This window comes from Molossus molossus, unplaced genomic scaffold, assembly GCF_014108415.1.
Source record: "Molossus molossus isolate mMolMol1 unplaced genomic scaffold, mMolMol1.p scaffold_m16_p_37, whole genome shotgun sequence".
Lineage (NCBI taxonomy): Eukaryota > Metazoa > Chordata > Mammalia > Chiroptera > Molossidae > Molossus > Molossus molossus.
In genome coordinates, this window is record NW_023425374.1 from 699109 (window position 1) to 720929 (window position 21821).

The following is a 21821-nucleotide window of genomic DNA, read 5'->3' on the forward strand; positions in this document are numbered from 1 at the left end:
ATCATGAGTAGGAAACAGGGGTAATACAAGGATCCTGCGCTCTGAAGAGCAGAGGAGGATCTGGTACAGCTGCCTGAAGAGTGTGCACGTGGGGACACTACGTCTAACACCCCTCATGCCCACTTCCTCTGGTTTGATGACGGAACAGAATATGACATCAAATGTCACCTAGATTACTTCTCTGGTAGCCTGTCCTAAAACACAGGCAGTGTTTCCATCTGTGACTGACACCTGGTGATGAAGTACTGAGAACAAATCACACATCACAAAGCCTGAAAAATATGTGCTTTGGGGGAGGTTTTATAATCCAATCAGGAAAGCTTTCAGCTAAAATTTGGCTTGAAAGAAGAAAGGCTCAAGTAAAATAAAAAAATCACGAACCTTGTTATTCCTAAACACAGTTAGTATTCCAAAATATAAATAAATTTCCAGAAGAAAATACAGTAACAACTGGAAAGTAGTCAAGGACAATACTATTAATCTCATATGACAATACCTCAATAAAAAGTTTAGCAAAAATGTGGCCTTAGGAAAAATAACATGAATTGTGCAATTTAACAGGCACCGTAACTTGGTGGGTGAGATCAGACATCTTTCAACACAAGTAACTTCAAAACCAGAGTGAGTAGGTCGGGAAGCAGCACATGTGAGAAGGGATACGTGATGGACATTCATAAGCCTGAGTATTATACTGTGAATGTGCCAAATGCCAGGCTTAATGAGGGACTATTAAAAGTTCTTGAGCAAGAGAATATGCAGTACAACAGTGCTCTTGATATAACTGTGAAACCAGGGTGGGGGTGGGGGATATCTACTAAGAAGGGCTCCTGGTGGTTAACTGGACTCAAATTTTCAAACACCGAGCCCAGCAGCCGTCTACTCACAAACCGCACCCTGCAGGCCCGCACAACTGCCCGTGTCTGTGCTGAACTTCTGGCCTGCACTGTTTCTGTCATCTGAACCAATCAGATGTCCCTGTTCAATCAGAGCTGTGCAACTCTAGCCAATCAGAACATCTCTATTCAGACCAATCAGGACAGTGCTTTTTGGACCAATCAAACTGTGAGGATTTGGACTCCTCATTTCCATGAGGACAAACCATTAAGGACCAAGGGCTGGGACCCCTGCCCACATAAGCCAGCTCCCCCTCTGGCTCCTAGAGTGCACTTTCCCTTTTCACCTGAGTCTGAAGACTGTCTCCCTGGCAGAGCGGGAGCAAGAAAATGCCTCCAGAGCAGCGCAGGCCCTGAGGAGCGGAGCCGAGCTGCCTGTCTTTCTGGCCCGAGGGGCCTGGCCCGGGGCTGTCCTACCGCTGCTGTCTTCTGTGTCTCAGCTGAGGATCCCCAGCCTGTGTCTGCACAGCCACTCTGCGCACAGCTCAGCTGCTTTGCACTGAACAGCTTCCTTCTGCACCACATCTCAAACTGGGGACTCCTGCTGGCTTCGAACTGGTGCCAATAACCACTGGTGGACATCACTACACTGGTCATGTAGGACAAAACCAGAACAAATCTCAAACTAATGGTCTCCTCAAATAAAGTCAGATTCTAAAATTATTTCCTTAAGAGACTGCTTGATCAAGGTAAAAGAAAAATACAGAAGAATTAAAACAATTTTTGTTTTACATCACCCCAAACGGCAACTCAAACTACAAGTACTTTCTCCGTTCATTCCTCTTCCCTCATTCTGCGTGCCTTGCATTCTCTCTGCCCCATCTCCCCCTGGATGGTTCACCTCCCCTGAAGCTGACCAGAAACCTCTTCCAAGTTAAATATCCTTCCCAAGAGGGTTAAAACCCCTCAAGGTTTTCTTCTCAAGACCTGAGCTAAGATCCGTGGCTACATACTTGTGGAGGTCTAAGCAGGACTAGAAGGAATGTTCAGAGTGATTCAGAACAGTGTCAGAGATTGAGAACCCAGAGCCCAGACCTGCACCCTTAAGTTCATGCAGTGGCGGGAACTCCAGGTATAAAACACAGAACGGAAAAAGCACAATGTGAAGAACCTAAAGGTAACTAAGGAAGCTGTGACTGATCATGTAGAGGAGGAAAAAGTTTTTCTCAACCATCTTAGGGTCTAAAAATTAAACTGACGAGACAGATTAACAGGAGAAAAGCATACAAATATATTTAACATAATACATAGCATGAGGCCTTCATAAGAAAATCAAGACCCAAAGAAACCATTAGAGCTGTACATTTTGATGCGAGGTCTGATGAAGACTGGGCAGTCATAAAGGAACATGACTGCTTAAGGATATTAGATCATTGTAGCCGACGGGTACTCATCAGGGCCTGTTTTCTAGGATTCTCCTTGGTGTGCGTTTGTCTTCAGAGAAAAGGATGTATAGGGCAATTCTCACACACGAGTTTTACGAGCAGTTTCAGGGAAAAGGGGGAGAGGGAAAGGAGGTTAGGGTGACTTCCCCTTCTGCCATCTTCTTACATTCTTTCAGCTTAAAATATTCAATATGCCAAGGTGACATATTTTGGGGTAGTGTGTCCTGAACTCAATTGCATAAATAACCAAAAGAGGTTAGAAAAGGCCTTTCCAAGGCTGTCGACAAAGTATTTTCCATGAACACAGACTGGGCTCTGATTCAGTTCTGTAATGATAAACCCACTGCAGACTTCAAGGGTGGACTAACATCACCAGATAACATTCAGGAGCAGATTCTGAAAGAGAGGTGACCCTATCGTTCTCCTCACTTTCCGGGAAAGATTTTAAGGCAGAAGCACTGTAAACAGCCTCACTGCCAGACCTCCAGTGCTTGGAAAGAGCATTAGAAAAAAGCAGAATAAAATAATGTCCTTCACATATAACAAGATGCCTCCACCACACTCAGTTAAATACAGGAGGAAAAACAATTTTTAATACATTTATAGATACTATAAATAGCAAGGCATTAAAAAATAAATATGCTATATTGCATTAATAAATAAAATAGAAAAACTTAAGTGGATGATGAAATCAAAGTGTTCTGAGGAAGAAATCAAGCACCCCATTTCTGGTTTTACCCTTAAACTCAAAGATAGATTTCTCTAATTATTAAAGGGAGACCTTGCAAATGTTCTGTTGATACCGATACTACAATAGCAACCCACCATTTGCACGTAACCTGCCATGTCACCAAGCCACTGAAATGTGGCTCTGCCAATAACTCTCTCACAGTTCTCAGCTATGCCCTGTATCTGTCCAAGATACTTTCGACCAACAAACATCCGCTCCTTCTCCGTGCTACCATGTGTGCTGGCTCAGCAGGCGACGGTCCACTGCACACCCGCAGTCACCAGGTAATTGTTCCCATGGCCTCTCTCCTGACATCACAGATACACGTTCTCATGGCCTCTCTCCTGACATCACAGATACACATTATCATGACCTCTCTCCTGACATCACAGATACACGTTCTCATGACCTCTCTCTCCTGACATCACAGATACACGTTCTCATGACCTCTCTCCTGACATCACAGATAAATGTTGTCATGGCCTCTCTTCTGACATCACAGAAGAGCCCCTATTCACAATGGAGTCATGGCAAACTGGTGTTCAAACTGAAGATCTCAACAAGGTGCCAGTCTTCTTATTGGCAAAAATTCTACCTATGTTGGCAGAATAAGTGGGCTGAACCCATCAAGGTTCATTGACCCATCCAAAAACTTGACCCAAATTTGCGTAACAGCCTCAAAAACCAGGATGCAAAAAACAACAGTCAAAAGTATATTACAAGATTCATTAAACCTCATACCAGTCCTCATAACATTCCTATCCTCCCAATCAAGAAAACGGGGAGGGTATAGTGTCATCCAGGACCCCAGAGCTATCAAGATTATCCCTCCCTGCATCCTGGCAGGGCCAGACCTATAGACGACTTTATCTTTGGTGCCTCTGAAAGCAACATATTCTAGATTCATGATCTGCTTTCTTCAGTGTCCATTAGCTCAACATAGTGCATACTTGTTTGCATCTAGGAAAATCTGTGATATATGAGACACACCTCAGGAATTCCCTTGGACTTTTCACAAGTCCCCAGCCAACACCTCAAAGCTGTGAAGCCCCCTGGGGTCCCACTTTTATCCAGTGTGTGGACGACTTCCTGTTGTGCTCAGAGAAGAGGCAGTTAGTTCTAAGACCGACCCGTCTCTCTACGTCCTGCTCAGCTAACCAAGGGGGTATATGGTTTCCAAAGAGAAGTGGTTTTAATTCTGTCCAAGTAAAATGCACTCTTTAGGATGTGATTTATTCCAAGGAGGTCAATCCCTCATTCCTCAGTCTCTCATTCCTCAGCCCTCGAAACGTCACATTAAATACCCTGGGTCATGAAGCCTATCATTTTCAATGCTTTATGTTTTCCTTCTGTGTTCTACAATCTTTTCCTACTTGATCTCCCAGGCCACTAACTCAGATTTCGACAGCAGCTGTTCTTTGTCATCTCGGGCTGTTCTGTGGGGAGACCTTCCTCAGCTCCAAAGAGCACTGTGCTGCACGCCCTCCGCTGTGCGCTCGGCATCATCTCCTGGGGCCCCTCTAATTCTGGGAGTTCTGCTGTTTCCCTGTTTTCCTCCCTGGGTGTTAGCTGTGATTCTTCTTTCTCAGTTGACTGGAACTCGGCTTTGGCTGGAGTATCCCAAGTGACAGCAAAACCACAAGAAGGTGCAATAGTCTCTACCCCAGCGGTGGAGTGGACACTGTTCTCAGCTCATCACTCCCTCTTTTAACAGAACTATACACTGAACGTCTTCCACTGCAGAGCTTCTCATGGTAAACAGTGTGGACCTCCCAGTCCTACTAGTGTAGGGTTAACAGTGTGCTGGTTCTTAGTGAGGAGGGCATATTGTTAACCCTGTTGTCCTCCATCTGCCGTGAGAGAAACCTGCTCCAAGTAGTTCTGGTCGCAAAATGAAAAACACGTAGACTTGAACTCAGTCCTATAGCCTAAGCTGTCCCAGCTAAGCCACAGATCCATGGATGAGAACAGTAAGTGGCTATTTTGAAAACCACTGAGATTTTGAGATGGACTGTCACAGAGCATCATGGCAGGACAAAAACAAAACAAACCACCACAAAACGCCTGATCAATATGACAAGTGTGAGCAGAAACAGGCTCACAGCACCTCAGTGAGGCACTGAGCCAGACACCTGCCCCTCTTGAAACACCTGCATTCTTCTACCGTCACCGCCTCTTCGGTTCATCCCTGTCCCTGGGACGCCGAGGAGACCAGACAAATTCCAACTGGCAGGGCGTCCACAGATCTCTGGAGCTATTCCTCTTCCCAAGAGGATCCCCATCCCAACTTCGTCCTAGGGGCTCTCCTAGGCTGGTCTCTGGTTCTTGACCAGTCCTTCAGAGAGAATACCCGACAAATGCTGTGTCACTGGGGACAAGCGCACCCAGACCCCTTTTGCATATAGGGTATCTGAAGCCCCACTCCAGTAGTTACTGGGGTCCACAGAGGAAGACAGACTGGACTTGGGAATTATAAGGGTGGAATGCTTTGGTCAGGTCACAATTTTCCCAGAGTTAATCTTTTAAAAATATTTACCAACTTAATGATTTTTTTTTTACTGATATTTCACAAGTCATATGCTATCTGTTTCTCTAAATGTATTTCTTCTTAAAATAAAAATGAGAAAAAGGGAGGAAAAATTGGGTATGTATATATGGGGAAAAAAGCTAAATCTACCTACCACTTATTTTACGGTGTAGGTATACAATATTACTGGTTCATACAGAATTATATCTAAGACCTTACCTACATTATTTCGAACATTTAAATAAAATTGCAATGACCCTATTTAACGTCATTTAAGATTGATTCTCTACCAGTGCCCTCTATATATCAAACATCATGGTCAATGGTGAACAACTAAAAATATTCCCAAGTCAGGAACTAGATGAAGATGCCTGCTAATGCTCTCTGGTTTTTTTTGTTTGTTTGTTTTTTTATTAATTTGTTTTTGTTATAGATGTTTCTCATTTTTCCCCCATTGACACCCTCTCCTCCCCTTCCCCCCCACCCCATCCCCAGCTTTGTTGTCTATGTTCATTGGTCATGCGTACATGCATGTAAGTTCTGTGGTTGATCCCTTCCCCCACAACCCCCCTCCTCTGAGGCTTGTCAACCTGTACCCCACCACCTCTATGTCTCTGGGTTAATTTTGTTCAGCAGTTTGTTTAATTCATTATATTCCACAAATAAGTGATATTTGTCTTTCTCTGCTTGCCTTGTTTCGCTTAGCATAATACTCTCCAGGTCCCTCCATGTTATCTCAAAGGATAAGAGATCTTTCTTTCTTACAGCTGCATAGTACTCCATTGTGTACATGTACCACAGCTTTTCTATCCACTCATCTACTGACAGACACTTGGGTTGTTTCCAGACCTCAGCACGATGTTTTATATATAGGGTACTGGTATACATCTCATATTAAATGGGGTTGTTTCTTTTTTTATTTTTTTATTTTTTTTAAATAAAAATTGGGTGTCGGATACCATTAAATGCTTTTTAATTAAAAAAAAAAAAAAGATTGATTCTCAGTCTAAAAAGTCTTCCTCCATTAAGATTAGGAAGTCTATAAAAAATAAATATCAAATCGCTTATAGTCAAGTAGCTCAACTACATGCCTCTGAAGGTCCAACACTGCCCCACTTACCATGTTCGAGAGCTGTGTCCTCAGGCAGGTCCACATCAAGCATAAGGTCATCATCCTCCAGGTCACATGAGTCAAGATTATTCAGAATATCCTGTGAATAGAAGCAGTAAAAATGCTATAATCCAGCGAAAGGATGTGTCCAATCATTAGTTCCAAAACAGGACTATATGATAATCTGAATTTACTCAATGTTTGTGTTGTAAGAATAAATTTTAGAAATAAATTTCTTAAATAAAAAAATAGACTCAGTTGCTTTACCTGATTAAGCTATTTGTAACATCCTTCCCCAGCCTTCCTCCCCAACAGATTTTTATTTTGAAAAACTTACACACTGAAAGATATTGTTCGAAGCATTTTACAAACATTAACTTATTTAATTTTCATTTTCAACATAATCCTATGATTTCGTGACTAGTATAACTGCCATATTATATATGATGAATTTAATGCACAGTGAGCCTAAACACCTGGTCAAAACAGGATATGAATACAGGTGATTCCATACATTTAGCAACTTCCCCGATAACATGAATAATCAAAAATAATATGGAAAGAGATATGACTTGGCATGGTGAACACACAATATAATATATAGATGATGCACTAGAGAATTGTACACCTGAAATTTATGTAATTTTATTAACCAATGTCACCCCAATAAATTCAATAAAAATAATAATTTTATTCATATTTGGTGTGGGAGGTTTTATTTTATTATCTCTAAGGATTGGACAGTTTATGCAGAAATAACAAAATAATTCTTTAATGATGAGATCACTCCATGCCCTTCCGGTACCACACCTGCCTACTACCTTCAGCACCCCGCCACCCCCTTGTTTTGTTTGCCTCAATCCACTATTTCTGAAACAGGGTTGGAGCAGTCAGACTGTTAGTGGCCCCTCCTGCGTGCTATCTGTGCTAGCTACCACCTAGTCTCAGAGAAGTAACGCTCTGCTTGCAAAGACTCTTGTTCTAAAGTCTAAATAACAAAGTAAACAAAACTAAGTTTACGGTAACAAACTCAGTCTGACTTATAGCCGCCAGTGGACCCTTTTAATCTAAGAACTGACTCATTACTGATTCATATGTGTGTGTGAGGGCACAGATCCACACATTTTTAAATGACTTAGAGATTATGCCCTTGGAAAACTCTTATAAAAGGGGAATATCTACTTTACTACAGATTAATACGAATAAATTAGAATTGTTTCCTATGTCAGGTATTCTACTCACATCTTTTAAATCTTGTGTTGAAATGGATCCCTTCCAGGATCCACTGCGGACTAAAAATAACTCAAATAAGTGTAATTTTTTTTTAAAAGGTCTGGATAATTATTTAACCCTGGCACAAGAAAGAGGTATTTCATAAAACCTCTTTCTGTCCTTACTACATAGTCTTCCTAAAAATCAAGAAAAAAGATGAATATGAAAAAAATTGGCAAAAGCCATAGGGACAGATCACAAAATAAGTACAAAAGAAAAGACTAGTAAATACCATGTAGGAAAGAAAGTGAACACAGTCGACTCACCACAGCTGAGAGGAAGCTAGACCTCATCTGTAACCAGATGGGGTCAGATTCATGTAAACTTTCTGGAGGCCAATTTGTCAAAATTTCGTAAGAGCTTTTTTAAAAAGGTAAATTCTTCCTTCCTAAGAAGTTATGCCTTAGAAATAAACATTTTCAGAAAATGTATGTATAAGTATGGTTATTGCAGCAATGTTCAGAATGGCAAAAATGTAGAAATAGCCAAAAGCCCAATAGAAAAATGGTTAAACAGAAAATGTGATACAGTCATATCTTTTTATTTTTAAAAGATAATAGAAATATATTTATAGAGATGGAAAGACAGTAATTGGGGAAAAACAGACTGGGTTGTTTTAATATTTTGTTGTTGTTGTTGTTAATCCTCACCTGAGGACATTTTTCTGTTGATTCTTAGAGTGGAAGAGAGGGAGGAGAGAGAGAAACACCATGTGAGAAAGACACATGGATTGTTTGCCTCCCCCATGACCATGGACTGGGGCCGGGGATCATACCTGCAACCCAGGTACATACCCTTGTCTGGGAATCGAACCCATGACCCTTTGGTCCATGGGCCAACACTCTAACTGCTGAGCCAAACCGGCAAGGGCTGTTTTAATCTTTTCCTCTTAAAAAGAATGTGTCAATAAATCCTTATAAGTCAATAATTAAGTTAAAACAAATGAACCTACTTGTGTACCTAGGTGACAGCAGGACACTCAGAAGCTATCTCAAGTAGGGGAGGAACCTCCAACTGTGTTCAGTAATTTAATCTGGACAGTGTGCTGGTGTTGTTATTCTGATGGCTGTGTATGCACAGGTATAAATGCAAGAAGTTATATTGGCGTTTGCTGGAAAATGGATTCTCATCTTAGGACCAAGAAAATTAAAATGTAAATAAAACAATAAAATTAAATAAAATCTCTATGTTCCTGAATATGAGTGGGAAGTATCAGTATGAACACAACATGTTTTTCATCTTAAAAGATAAAATACATTTCTTCCACTGAACAGATCTAGATATTAACTAAAAAAAAAAAAAAATTAAATCTAGAATACTACATCTGTTAACTATCATAAAATTATCATTTTATGAAAAACACATTGTATAATCTGCACAGAAAAAAGTTGGAAGGAAACCAAAACAAGGAAAACCTCTAGTTTAGAATTATAAGTTTTTCTTCTGCTTTTGTTTAGAGCACCTGTATTTTCTCATTGTCTGCAACAGGCATTATGACTGACGTAGTTTTAGCCCCCAGGATCACATGCCACGTAGAAGCGTCTGACAGTCCCGTGTGCATGAGCGTATGTGAGAGCTGACGACCTGGGGCCCAGCTGGATCTGACAACTAAGTGGGACACAAAGAAGCCCGTGCCAGGACCTCCTCTTCCAGGTCCAGGGCAGGGCTTGCTGGGACACCCCGGTCAGCATGAGGAGCACTGCCACCCTGCTCGGAGGCGCTCGGCCTCTGACAACGGGACTGCACTGACCGAGTGGCCCATCACTCAGAAAAGTCACGGACAAAGTCCAGTGGAAAAGGAAAGGGAACAGTTAGCATTAGTTACACAGAGGGAGGAGGAAAAACCACCCATGTTTATGTCTCAAGTTAACAATCAGCAATAAATCACTACATATAAAGTTTCGGAAGTGTAATCAGTCGTGTGGAAAGAAGCCCTTCTGTGAGTGGGGGTGGGGGAGAAGCAGATCACATGCGCACAGTGTGGTGCCATCTTCCATGCAGAAAGCACGTGAATATCTAGGTGATGATAAAGCAAAGAAACTTGTATAATCTCCCATTATGTAAGATAATATGTGCTTATGCTCTTGACGTCCCTTTGGCTTTTCCTGTAATAAGGACATAGTGTATTCATAATAAGCAAAATGTCATGTCAGAAAAAGTCTACCTACTTAGCATCACAGGAAAGGCCAAAGCACGCAAGGCTGCTTGTGGGAACCTCCACCAGCACCTGACCACAGTGCGGCCAGGGCTCTCGGCCTCCTGCCTCAGCCCAGCCGCACTCCTCCGTGCTCTAGTCTGCAAGCCAGGGCACTGGCCTGAACTGCTCCCTCTCGCCATCCCTCTCAGTAATGTTCTCCCGGAACCTGATGACACCGAGCCACAATAGGGACAACCCCCTGGCACACAACCCGTTCCAGTGGCTTCTCATTCTGCCATCCCCACAAAGGGACTACTACTGCATTCCTAACAGCAGCTCAGGTGAGACGTCGTGACACCGCTGCCTGTTGTCCTAGAATACCCTTCCTGCTGGGGTAGCGTCAAGACTGCCCGCTGCAGCTTGGAGGACTGAACCCTAAGCTCAGCCCAGCATCAGGACCAGTCTCTCTCTTTCTTTCATTTTTGCCACTACAGGTAACAACGACCAAGCACGCATATTCAGCGTGTTTCTTGTCATTCTGCACCTCCTCGCACGCTCCCTGAAGCTGGCTCCACCCTCCTTTCTAGCGGCCCCACGGGCCCTGCCCCCAGCAAGGACGCAGCAGCGGCGGTTCCACACCCTGAGAGGCTAGACAGCCCCCCAGAAATCATCTGCTCGCCTCTCCCTTTCACCTTTTCTCTTCCAACCACACGTTTCAGTGAGTCGGCTGATCTAGCAAATTCTCCTTCTGATGAGAACTACAATGACTTCTGACCGCCCAGAGCTAGGACACTTCACAAGGGAGAGACCTGCCGAAGCTCAGGGGTTCCCAGGACAGGCACTTCTGACAAACTGGGAGGTCCCCACTACTCCCTCGGGCTCACTAATTCACTAGAACAACTTACAGGATTCAGGAAAGCAGTATACTGAATGACTGGTTTGATTACAGAAATAAAAGGTGTAAATCACAACCAGCCAAAAGAAGAGACAGGCAGGCAGGTCTGATATGGTCCCAAAGGCGAAGCTCCCACGTCTGTTCCTGTGAAGTCAGACAGGCTGCCCTGCGGCACACTGACGAGAGTGCCAACCAGCGATGCCCGGCTAGAGTCAGTGTCCAGTGTTTACACAAGCTTCATCGCACAGGCACAGCTGGTGGAATCACTGGCCTCATGCGAGTCTACTCCCTCCGTTCCCCAGGAGTCAGACTAATGTCACACACTCAACACCCCAACCCTAATTACACGTTTGCTTTCTTTGTGTGTGGCCCACACCCATCCCGGTCACCTCATTAGCATAAACTGTAAGGGCCCACAATAAACAAAGACACTCCTATCATGTGGGAAATTCCAAAGATGTACAGGCTCCCACACAAGATCTGGGGACAAAAGCAGCTGAATTATTTTGTTACAGAACACAAGATGCACTATAAGACAAAACACGGCAATAATTAAGACAGCATGTTACTGGCCAAAGAACAGACATTCAGATGGACGGCAGACGAGCAAGCTAGACGAGACCTGGTCACACACTCAAGTGATTCGGACAAAGGAGCACAGGTGACCCGATGCACAGAAACAGCCTCACCCACCAACAGTGCTGGACTCATACACGGAACCGCAAAGGCCCTTGAACAACACAGGCTTGAACTGCGTTAGTCCACTTATATGCAGATTTGTTCAATAAAAACTGTAATTTTATTTTCTCTTATTTATGATTTTAACGTGTTCTTTTCTTAGTTTCATTGTGAGAATACAGTACGTAACACACAGAACATACAAAACACGCTGATCGCTGTGTTGTCTGCGCGGCTCTCAGATCAACAGTGGGCTCTTAGCAGTTAGGTTTGGGGGGAGTCAAAAATAATACACAGACTTTCAACTGCAAGGTATGTTGGTACCCCAACCTCTTTGTTGTTCAAGGGTCAATTATTCATGCAAAATAATTAACCCAAACACAGGTGTTATACACAATTAACTCAGAATGAATCACAGAAATATAAAATAGAACACTGTAAACTCTCTTGAAGAAAAAAAAAAGTAGAAAAACTACATGACCTTAGGTTTGCTGATGATTTTTTTAACTACATCAATAGCATGATCTGAGAAAGAAAAAAACTGATTAAGTTGGAATTTATTAAAACTTCTGCTCTGTGAGACACTTTTATGAGAAGGAAAGGACAAGGCACAGACTGGGGGGAAAATTTGCAAAACACCTATCTGATAAAAGTCTCTCTCTCTATATATAGATATATAGATATATATCTATATATCTATATATATATAAGAACTCTTAAAACTCAACAATAAGACAACAAAATTAAAAAACGAACAAAGATCTAAACGGACTCTCGGCGAAGACACACAGATGACAAGTGAGCGAAAGGAAAGACGCTCACCACCCCCTGTCCGGGAGGGCAGCCTGCTGGAGCCCGGAGCGGGCAGCGCCGAGCACCGCCGGGAGGTCTGCAAACACGCACGGGGCTCCGCTGACGGTGGGAGGTGCAGCCGCTGGCTCTCTCACCGCCGGTGGGACTGCAAACGGCACAGCCACTTTGCAAAACAGTTTGGCAGTTTCCTCGAAGGCTAAACAGTCTTACCACGTGCTCAAGCGATCTCACTCACTGGTATCTCCCCAGAAGAGCGGAAAGTGACTGTCCACATGAATACCGCATGTGAATATTAATGGAAGCTTTATGCAGAATGGCCAATAACTGGAATCAATCAGCATGTCCTCTGATAGTTGAATGGGTAAACAAACTGTGGTAGAGCCATACAATGTAACATTATTCATTAATTTAAAAAAATGAACGCCTCGGTATTGCCTTGGCTGGTTTAGCTCAGTGGTTAGAGTGTACCCCATCCCCAGAGCAAAGAGTCGTAGGTTCAATTCTGGTCAGGGGCACATACCATGGTTGCAGTTCAGTCCCTGGCCCTGGTCGGGTTCATTCAGAAGGCAGCCAATCAATGTGTCCCTCTCACATCAATGTTTCTCTCTCTCTCCCTCCCACTCTGTCTGAAAATAAATGGAAAAATATCCTCGGGTGAGGATTAAAAAAAAAAGAGCTATCAACGCCCTGGCTGGTTTGGCTCAGCGGTTGGAGTGTCGGCCTGCGGTCCTGAGAGACCCGGGTTCGGTTCCCGCTAAGGGCGCGTACCTCGGTTGCAGTTTGTCCCTGGCCCTGGTTGGTCATGCGGGTGGCAACCACTCAATGTGTCCCTTCACATCGATGTTTCTCTCTCTCTCTCTTCCTCTCTCTCCCTCCCGCTCTGTCTGAACAAAAAATGCAAAAAAAAAAAAAAGAGCTATCAAGCCAAAAAAAGATATGGATTGCTAAATCAAAGAAGCCAGTATGAAAAAGCTATATGCTGTGTTTTCAATTATATAACATTCTTTAAAAGGCAAAACTATAGAGATAGTCTAAAGATCAGCATTTGCCAGGGAGTCGCCGGGGGAGGGTAAACAGATGAAACATAGGAGACATCTCAGGATGCTGAAACTATTTCTAGGACGCCTTAATGGTGAAGACAAGACATTACGCATTTGTCAAGACCCACTGATCTGGACAGCAGAAAGTAATCTTTAGTGCACATGAAATTTAAAGAATCTTTTGGGAGGGCAGGGTCCTTGGCGGGAATGCAGAATGATAAAGGTTTAAATGTATTAAACAACCTCACAGAAAGGAATGAGGGGAATAAAGTGCTGACCTAAGTAACTTTGGAAATGAAAAGACTCTGTTAAGACTAAAGGCAAAAGAATTCTCTATAGGAACTTACATTGGCTGGTAAAGGTTTCTCCTGCGGGACGTAATGAAGGATTCTGAATGACGATGCGCAGGTACTGGAACTGAACAATTAAATGGATGGCCGACAGTACGCAGCCGCTTCCTTAACGGGTGGGCGGGAAGTCACACAGAGCACGGAGAAGCAAGAACAACACAGGCAGTGATGGATCCGGGTTAGAGACATCAGGATGCAACTCAGGCTTAGCTGCACACACGTGGTTGAACAGAACACACGTGGACATGTGCACATGCCCTCACACAGGGCCAGTGCGGGAACACGGGTCCCCTGCTCTTCAGCTGACAGGCCCATCGCACCCCTACCTGGAGTTTGGTGCCTGACACCCTCTCCAAGGAGAGGACCAGGGCTCTTGGAAAGAGCAGCCGAATCTACGACTGAGGCAGAAAGCATACAAGACGAGTCTAGAGCACCTTGTAGTGTCAGAAAAATTTTAAAAAGTGCTCAAATGAAAAATAACAAAAAAACAATAAGGGTATGGAGTAGAAACAAAAATATGAAATACATGTAAGTCCACACAATATAAAGAAATGATTAAATAAATAAATGAATGAATAAATAATAAAAGAGAAAAGACAAATTCTTTTCTGTCTCACAGCAGAAATACAAAGTTTATGTAGATTCTCCACTCATAGGGAGGCAGAGCGAAACCAGCCACTCCCGAGGCATGGACAGCTCATGGTGACGTTCTCCGAAGAGCTCACCAGTATAAAGAGAGAGAAAGGGCAGCAACTACTGTCCAACCTGACAAATACCATCTGAAGCCAAGTGACCAGGGTCAGCACCACGTGCGAAGCCCTGCTGACAGCACCGCCCGACGGTGTCATGCGAGTGCCTCCACCTCTCTGGTCTTCCTTCCGAAAACATAGCCCCAGGCTAATCATAAGAGCATCAGACAAATCCCATCGGGACTATTCCACAAGATACTTGACTAGTACCCCTCAAACCTGCCACAGCCATCAAAAAGGAGTACGAGGACTGTCACAACCAAGAGAAGTCTAAGGAGACGTGACTACTGATTGTGAATAGTGTCCGGAATGGGATCTGGGGACAGAAAAAGAAGAGAAACACTGAGAATATCTGAAAATGCAGACTTCAAGTATGAGATCATGATTGTTTCATTACAGTGAACAATGTGTCACAGTAACATATGCTGAAATAGGGGAACTAGATGTGGGGTGCACAGGAACTCTGTATACTATCTTAGCAATACTTTTGTAAATCTAAAACGGCTCTAAAATAAAAGTTTACTAAACAATGAACATTTACTCAGTTCTTAATGACATATTACTGTTACAATCATAAAACTGTAACTATGTTTTTGGTTTTTTTATCCTCACCTGAGGACATTTTTCCATTTTTTGTTCAGATAGAGTGGGAGGGAGAAAGAGGAAGAGAAAGAGAGAAAGAGAGAAACATCAACGTGAAAGGGACACATCAAGTGGCCGCCACCCGCACGACCAACCAGGGCCAGGGACAAACTGCAACCAAGGTACGTACCCTTAGCGGGAACCGAACCCAGGTCTCTCTGGACCTCAGACCGATGCTCTAACCGCTGAGCCAAACCGGCCAGGGCAGTAACTATGTTTTAACAACAGTACTTGCCTTTTAGTCAGACACTGAGAAGTAACTATCAGTAAGACATTCATAAATATCTACATATGTGTATAAGAACACATTTACATATAAATATTTTATGACATTTAAATCATGATGATGTCTAAAACTTGCTCAAATTAATCTCAATGTGGGGAAGGAGTAGATGAATAGGGCTATAAATGAATAAAGACTATGATTTGATCATTGTTAAAGTTCAGTAATTAGTATAATGAACCCCCAAGAGTCTAGGTTTGAGTATGTTTGAAATTTTCTATAAAGAACTAACTGTCTGACTTAAAAATTTAACAAAGAGGGCCAGCAAATAAACTTTAGGAAATCTCTCTAAGAGACTAAGGACAAAAAAAAAGAAAAGGCAAAAGAACAAAAGTTTAAAACTGACAGAACAGGGAAAAGAGGCGCACATGAGATGCAATGTCCAGGGATGAGAAGTTCCAGAACCACAACACGGAAACAAGGGAGGGGATAAAATTAACAATTTAAAAATCAAAAGAAAAACTTTCAGATTTAAAAAAGATAATGGAACAAAGTCCTTATTTAAGATGGGTTCAAAAATACTATGTTGTTTATAATTATTACCTGGTAGGTACTCAAACCACATCTAGTGAGTAAAAATAAATCCAGACTAACATTCAACCCCAGTAACTTCAATCTAGCCTTTTTCTTCCTCGTCTCCTACTCCCTTCATGAGATCAAAAGATTCCTGCCCACCCTTGGCCGGTGTTCTCAGGGGTTAGAGTACAGGCCCACTCATCAAAGGGTCACAGGTTCGATTCCCAGACCCCGGTCAGAGCACCCAATCGATGTATCTCTCTCATCAATCTTTCTCTCTCTCTCCCTCTCCCTCCCTCTCTCCCTCCCTTCTACTCTCTCTAAAAATCAGTGGGAAAAAATATCCTCAGGTGAGGATTAACCACAACAAAAAGTCCTGTCTAGAGAAATTTCAGACATAGTACTGTTATGAGACCATTCCTGGCTAAAAGGCTAAGGCAATTAGTCCTCCCTGGAAAAACTCTAATGGCCAGATGTAGTGATAGTGACCAAACTTAAGCTTATAAAATATCACAATACAAGTATTATACAGAAGAAAGGTCTTTAAAATAGAGCTGGTTCCCACACCAAGAGAACAGAACAACAGGGTTTTGTGGATGTGTCTACACGAACTCTGTACAAAGAATACCTTACAGAACAAAAATCTTTACGAGAGAAGACTTTGGCTTAGCTTAATTCTTCCTAATTTCTGTTTTGCTCTCAAGAAATGATCATCTTAGATTTCCCCCCATTCTTCCCAAGAACAAATGTATCTTAACACCTAGGAATGCCTTAAAAAAATAAACACAGCACATAAGGTCACAAACCTAAGAGCTTTAGGGGGAGAAATGACTACTTGCTGTAGCATTTTGGGGTTTCCATGCTGAAATTATGACTTCTCACAAACTACTTTAAAAATTATGGAGAGCCCTGGCCGGTTTGGCTCAGCGGTTAGAGCGTCGGCCTGCGGTCCAGAGAGACCTGGGTTGGGTTCCCACTAAGGGCGTGTACCTCGGTTGCAGTTTGTCCCCGGCCCTGGTTGGTCGTGCGGGTGGCAGCCACTCGATGTGTCCCTTCACGCCGATGTTTCTCTCTCTCTCTCTTCCTCTCTCTCCCTCCTACTCTATCTGAACAAAAAAATGGAAAAATGTCCTCGGGTGAGGATAAAAATAAATAAAAAATAAAAAAAATAAAAATTATGGAGAAAAAAATGGCGGCGGAGTGAACGGAAGCTACACAGACTGTCTCCCAGGACCAAACTGGAATTACAACTATAACACAGACAAATCGACGGGAAGAAGCAACAGAAAAGCAGCTTGCGAGGACCATACAACGAGGGACACTGACTCCATCCCGGTAGCCTTGCGAAGGCGCGAGATGGGGCTGGGGGCCCACGGTCGGCAGCTCGGCAGCGGCTTCATCTGTGAGCAGCGCCCTTGGGTTACACTCCCAGGCGGCTCCACAGCGCAGCCGGGACAGAGGCTGAAACAGCCACAGCCACTCACCTTGGGCTCCGGCAGAGGGAGGGCAGACTGGACTGGAGCTGTGGGGGACACTCGGGATCTGGAGGGCGCTCAGAGCTTTTGCTGAGTGGCAGCCACGCAGGACGGTGGCCATATTGCTCCTACCCAGGGCTCTGAGAGAGGCAGCAGCTCCTCCCTAAGAGATCCAACCCCACCCTCTGGGCCATTGAAGTGCTAATTGAGGCTCATTAACAACCAGCATCTGCCCCACCTTCATGAAACCCCCTTGTGCTGAGCACCTGAGGGAGTTTTTCAATCAACTGACAACCCAAAACTCATCAAGTAACCTCGACTGCTAGGCTCCAGGCAAAAAGCTAAAGGATAACAGTACCTTTCCTGGGCTAGCAACTTTAACCAGGAAAGTAAGACTTGACAGTGGTGTTTAACGCGGGTCCTCCCTGGCTCATCTAAACACAGGAGAGGGAGCCACAAACAGCAGAACACCAACACCGACAGGGAAAACTTGACAGGCTCCAAAGCCACTGTGATAGCCAAAATGGTGAAACACAGAAACAGAAGCCAAATGAAAGAGCAAGAGACCTCCACCGAAGATGAGATCAATGTGGAGCTATTAGGCATGTTAACAGAGCTAGAATTCAGAGCCATGATCTTGAGGAAGCTGAACAGCATGAGTAAGGACATAGAGACACTGAAAATAAGCCAATAGGAAATTAAAAACCATCAAGAAGAGATAAAAAATGACATATCAGAAATGAAAAACACACTAGAAGGTTTAAAAAGCAGAGTAGACGAAGCTGAGGACCGGATCAGTGAATTAGAAGACAGGGTAGAAAAAATCACCCAATCAGAAAAACAAAAGGAAAAAACTATTAAAAAACAGGAAGACAGCTTAAGAGAACTGTGGGACAACTGGAAACGTAATAATATTCGCATCATAGGAGTCCCCGAAGAAGAAGAAAATGAGCAAGGGATAGAGAATATATTCAAAAAAATAGTGACAGAAAACTTCCCTAATTTGGTGAAGAAAGAAGGCATTCAAGTTCAAGAAGCACAGAGAGTCCCAAGTAAGAAGAACCCAAACAGGCCACACCAAGACACATAGTAATTACAATGCCAAAAATTAAAGACAAATAGAGAATCCTAAAAGCAGCAAGACATAAGCAACAGATTACCTACAAAGGAAGCCCTATAAGGCTCTCAACTGACTTCTCACAAGAAACACTACAGGCCAGAAGGGAATGGCATGAAGTAATCAAAGTCATGAAAAACAAGAATCTGAATCCAAGACTACTCTACCCAGCAAGGCTATCATTCAAAATAGAAGGTTAAATAAAGAGCTTCCCAGACAAAAAAAGGCTAAGGGAATACATTAGCACCAAACCAGCACTGCAAGAAATGTTAAAAGGACTGCTGTAATTAGCAGTAGAAATGGGAAGAAAAATAGAACCATGCTAAACAAAAATGGCAATAAATAAGTACATATCAATAATCACCTTAAATGTAAATGGATTGAATGCTCCCATAAAAAGACACAGAGTAGCTGATTGGATAAGAAAGCATGACTCATCTATATGTTGTTTTCAAGAGACCCACCTCACAATAAAAGACTCACATAGGTTGAAAGTGAAGGGATGGAAAAAATTTTTCCAAGCAAATGGAAAGCAAAAAAAAGCTGGGGTAGCAATTCTCATATCTGATAAAATAGATTTCAAAATGAAGACCATAACTAGAGACAAAGACGGCCACTACATAATATTGAAAGGATCTATCCAACAGGAAGATATAACCTTGATAAACATATACGCACCCAATATAGGAGCACCAAAATATATTAAAAATCTTCTGGAGGACTTCCAAGGAGAAATCGACAACAATACAATCATAGCAGGGGAATTCAACACCCCGTTGATAGCACTGGATAGATCCTCTAGGCAAAAAATTAGCAAGGAAACAGAGACTCTAAATGAAGCACTAGAACAAATGGATTTCCTAGACATCTACAGAGAATTACACACCAAAACTACAGAATACACATTCTTCTCAAGTGCACATGGGACATTCTCAAAGATAGACCACATGATAGGACACAAACTAAATCTCTACAAGTTCAAGAAGATTGAAATCATATCAAGCATCTTCTCAGATCACAATGGCATGAAACTAGAAATCAATTGCAACAAGAACATGCAAAGACATTTCAACACATGGAGACTAAATAGCATGTTATTAAACAATGAATGGGTCAGCAAGGAGATCAAGGAAGAAATTAAAAACTTCCTGGAAAACAATGAAAATGAACACATAACAACACAAAATCTATGGGATGCAGCGAAAGCAGTTCTGAGAGGGAAGTTCATAGCACTACAAGCCTACCTCAAAAAACAAGAAAAATTTCTAATTGACTGTCTAACCTCACAACTTAAAGAATTAGAAAGCAAACAAAAAGAAAACCCCAGAGCAAGTAGAAGGAAGGAAATAGTAAAGATCAGAGCAGAAATAAATGACATAGAGACCAAAAAAAACAATTCAAAGGATCAATGAAACAAAGAGCTGGTTTTTCGAAAAAATAAACAAGATTGATGGACCCTTACCTAGACTCACCAAGAAACAAAGAGAGAGAACCCAAATACACAAAATCAGAAATGAAAGAGGAGAAGTAACAACCAACACCATAGAAATACAAAAGACTGTTAACAACTACTATGAACTATATGGCAACAAATTCGACAATCTAAGCGAAATGGACAAATTTCTAGAAACACACAGTCTCCCAAAACTGGACCGGGAAGAGATAGAAACCTTGAACAAACCAATAACAACTAAGGAAATTGAAGAGGTAATCAAGACTCTCCCAGCAAACAAAAGCCCAGGCCCAGATGGCTTCACGGAGGAGTTTTACCGAACATTCAAAAAAGAACTAACACCCATTCTCCTCAAACTATTTCAAAAAATTCAAGAAGAAGGAAGACTTCCAAACACATTCTATGAGGCCAGCATAATTCTAATTCCAAAACCAGAAAAAGATACTACGAAGAAAGAAAACTACAGGCCAATATCCCTGATGAACATAGATGCCAAAATCCTGAACAAAATATCAGCAAATCAGATCCAGAAATACATCAAAAAAATTATTCACCATGACCAAGTGGGATTCATTCCAGGGATGCAAGGCTGGTACAATATTCGCAAATCAATAAATGTGATACACTACATAAATAATATGAAGAATAAAAACCACATGATAATATCAATAGATGATGAAAAAGCGTTCGACAAAATCCAGCATCCATTTCTGATAAAAACGCTCAGCAATATGGGAATAGATGGATCATATCTTGACATAATAAAGGCCATATATGAAAGACCTACAGCCAACATCATACTCAATGGACAGAAACTAAAAACATTTCCATTAAGAACAGGAACAAGACAGGGATGTCCACTTTCGCCACTCTTATTTAACATTGTACTGGAAGTCTTATCCACAGAAATGAGACATGAAGAAAAAATAAAAGGGATATAAATTGGAAAGGAGGAAGTGAAACTGTCATTATTTGCAGATGACATGATATTATACATAGAAAACCCTAAAGACTCCATCAAAAATCTACTAGACTTAATAAATGAATTTGGCAAAGTAGCAGGATACAAAATTAATGTCAAAAAGTCGACGGCATTCTTGTACACCAATGATGAATTCACAGAAAGAGAAACTGAAAAAACAATCCCATTTACCATCGCGCCAAAAAAATTAAGATACCTAGGAATAAACTTAACAAAGAAGTAAAGGACCTATTTGTAGAAAACTACAGGTCATTGAAAAAAGAAATAGAGGAACGTATAAAAAAGTGGAAGCACATACCCTGTTCATGGATTGGAAGAATTAACATCATTAAAATGTCCATACTACCGAAAGCAATCTATAGATTCAATGCAATCCCCATCAAAATACCAACGACATATTTCATAGAACTAGAACAAATACTTCAAAAGTTCATATGGAACCAAAAAAGACCCCGAATAGCCACAGCAATTCTGAAAAAGAAGGACAACGTAGGTGGGATCACAATACCAGATATCAGGTTATACTACAAAGCGACTGTAACCAAAACAGCCTGGTACTGGCACAAGAACAGGCATGTAGACCAGTGGAACAGAACTGAAAACCCAGAAATGGACCCAAGGCAATACGCTCAATTAATATTTGACAGTGGTGGCAAGAGCATGCAGTGGAGTAAGGACAGCCTCTTTAATAAATGGTGTTGGGTAAATTGGACAGCTACATGCAAAAAAATGAAACTAGACCATCAACTTACACCATACACAAAAATAAACTC

At 42.2% G+C, this 21821-nt stretch overlaps 1 protein-coding gene across 7 annotated transcripts in view; it reads right to left on the bottom strand.

Moving 5' to 3' along the window:
* The window catches only part of CCSER2 (coiled-coil serine rich protein 2), a 190993-nt gene that overhangs the window by 106836 nt on the left and 62336 nt on the right, over positions 1–21821 (bottom strand). For all 7 annotated transcript variants that reach the window (XR_004961989.1, XM_036281524.1, XM_036281519.1 and 4 more), the window contains exon 4: positions 6656–6746. Coding sequence is in view for 6 of the 7 variants with exons in the window: in XM_036281524.1 (XP_036137417.1) it covers positions 6656–6746 (91 nt within the window). In the remaining variant the exon portion in view is untranslated. The remainder of the gene's footprint in view (positions 1–6655; positions 6747–21821) is intronic.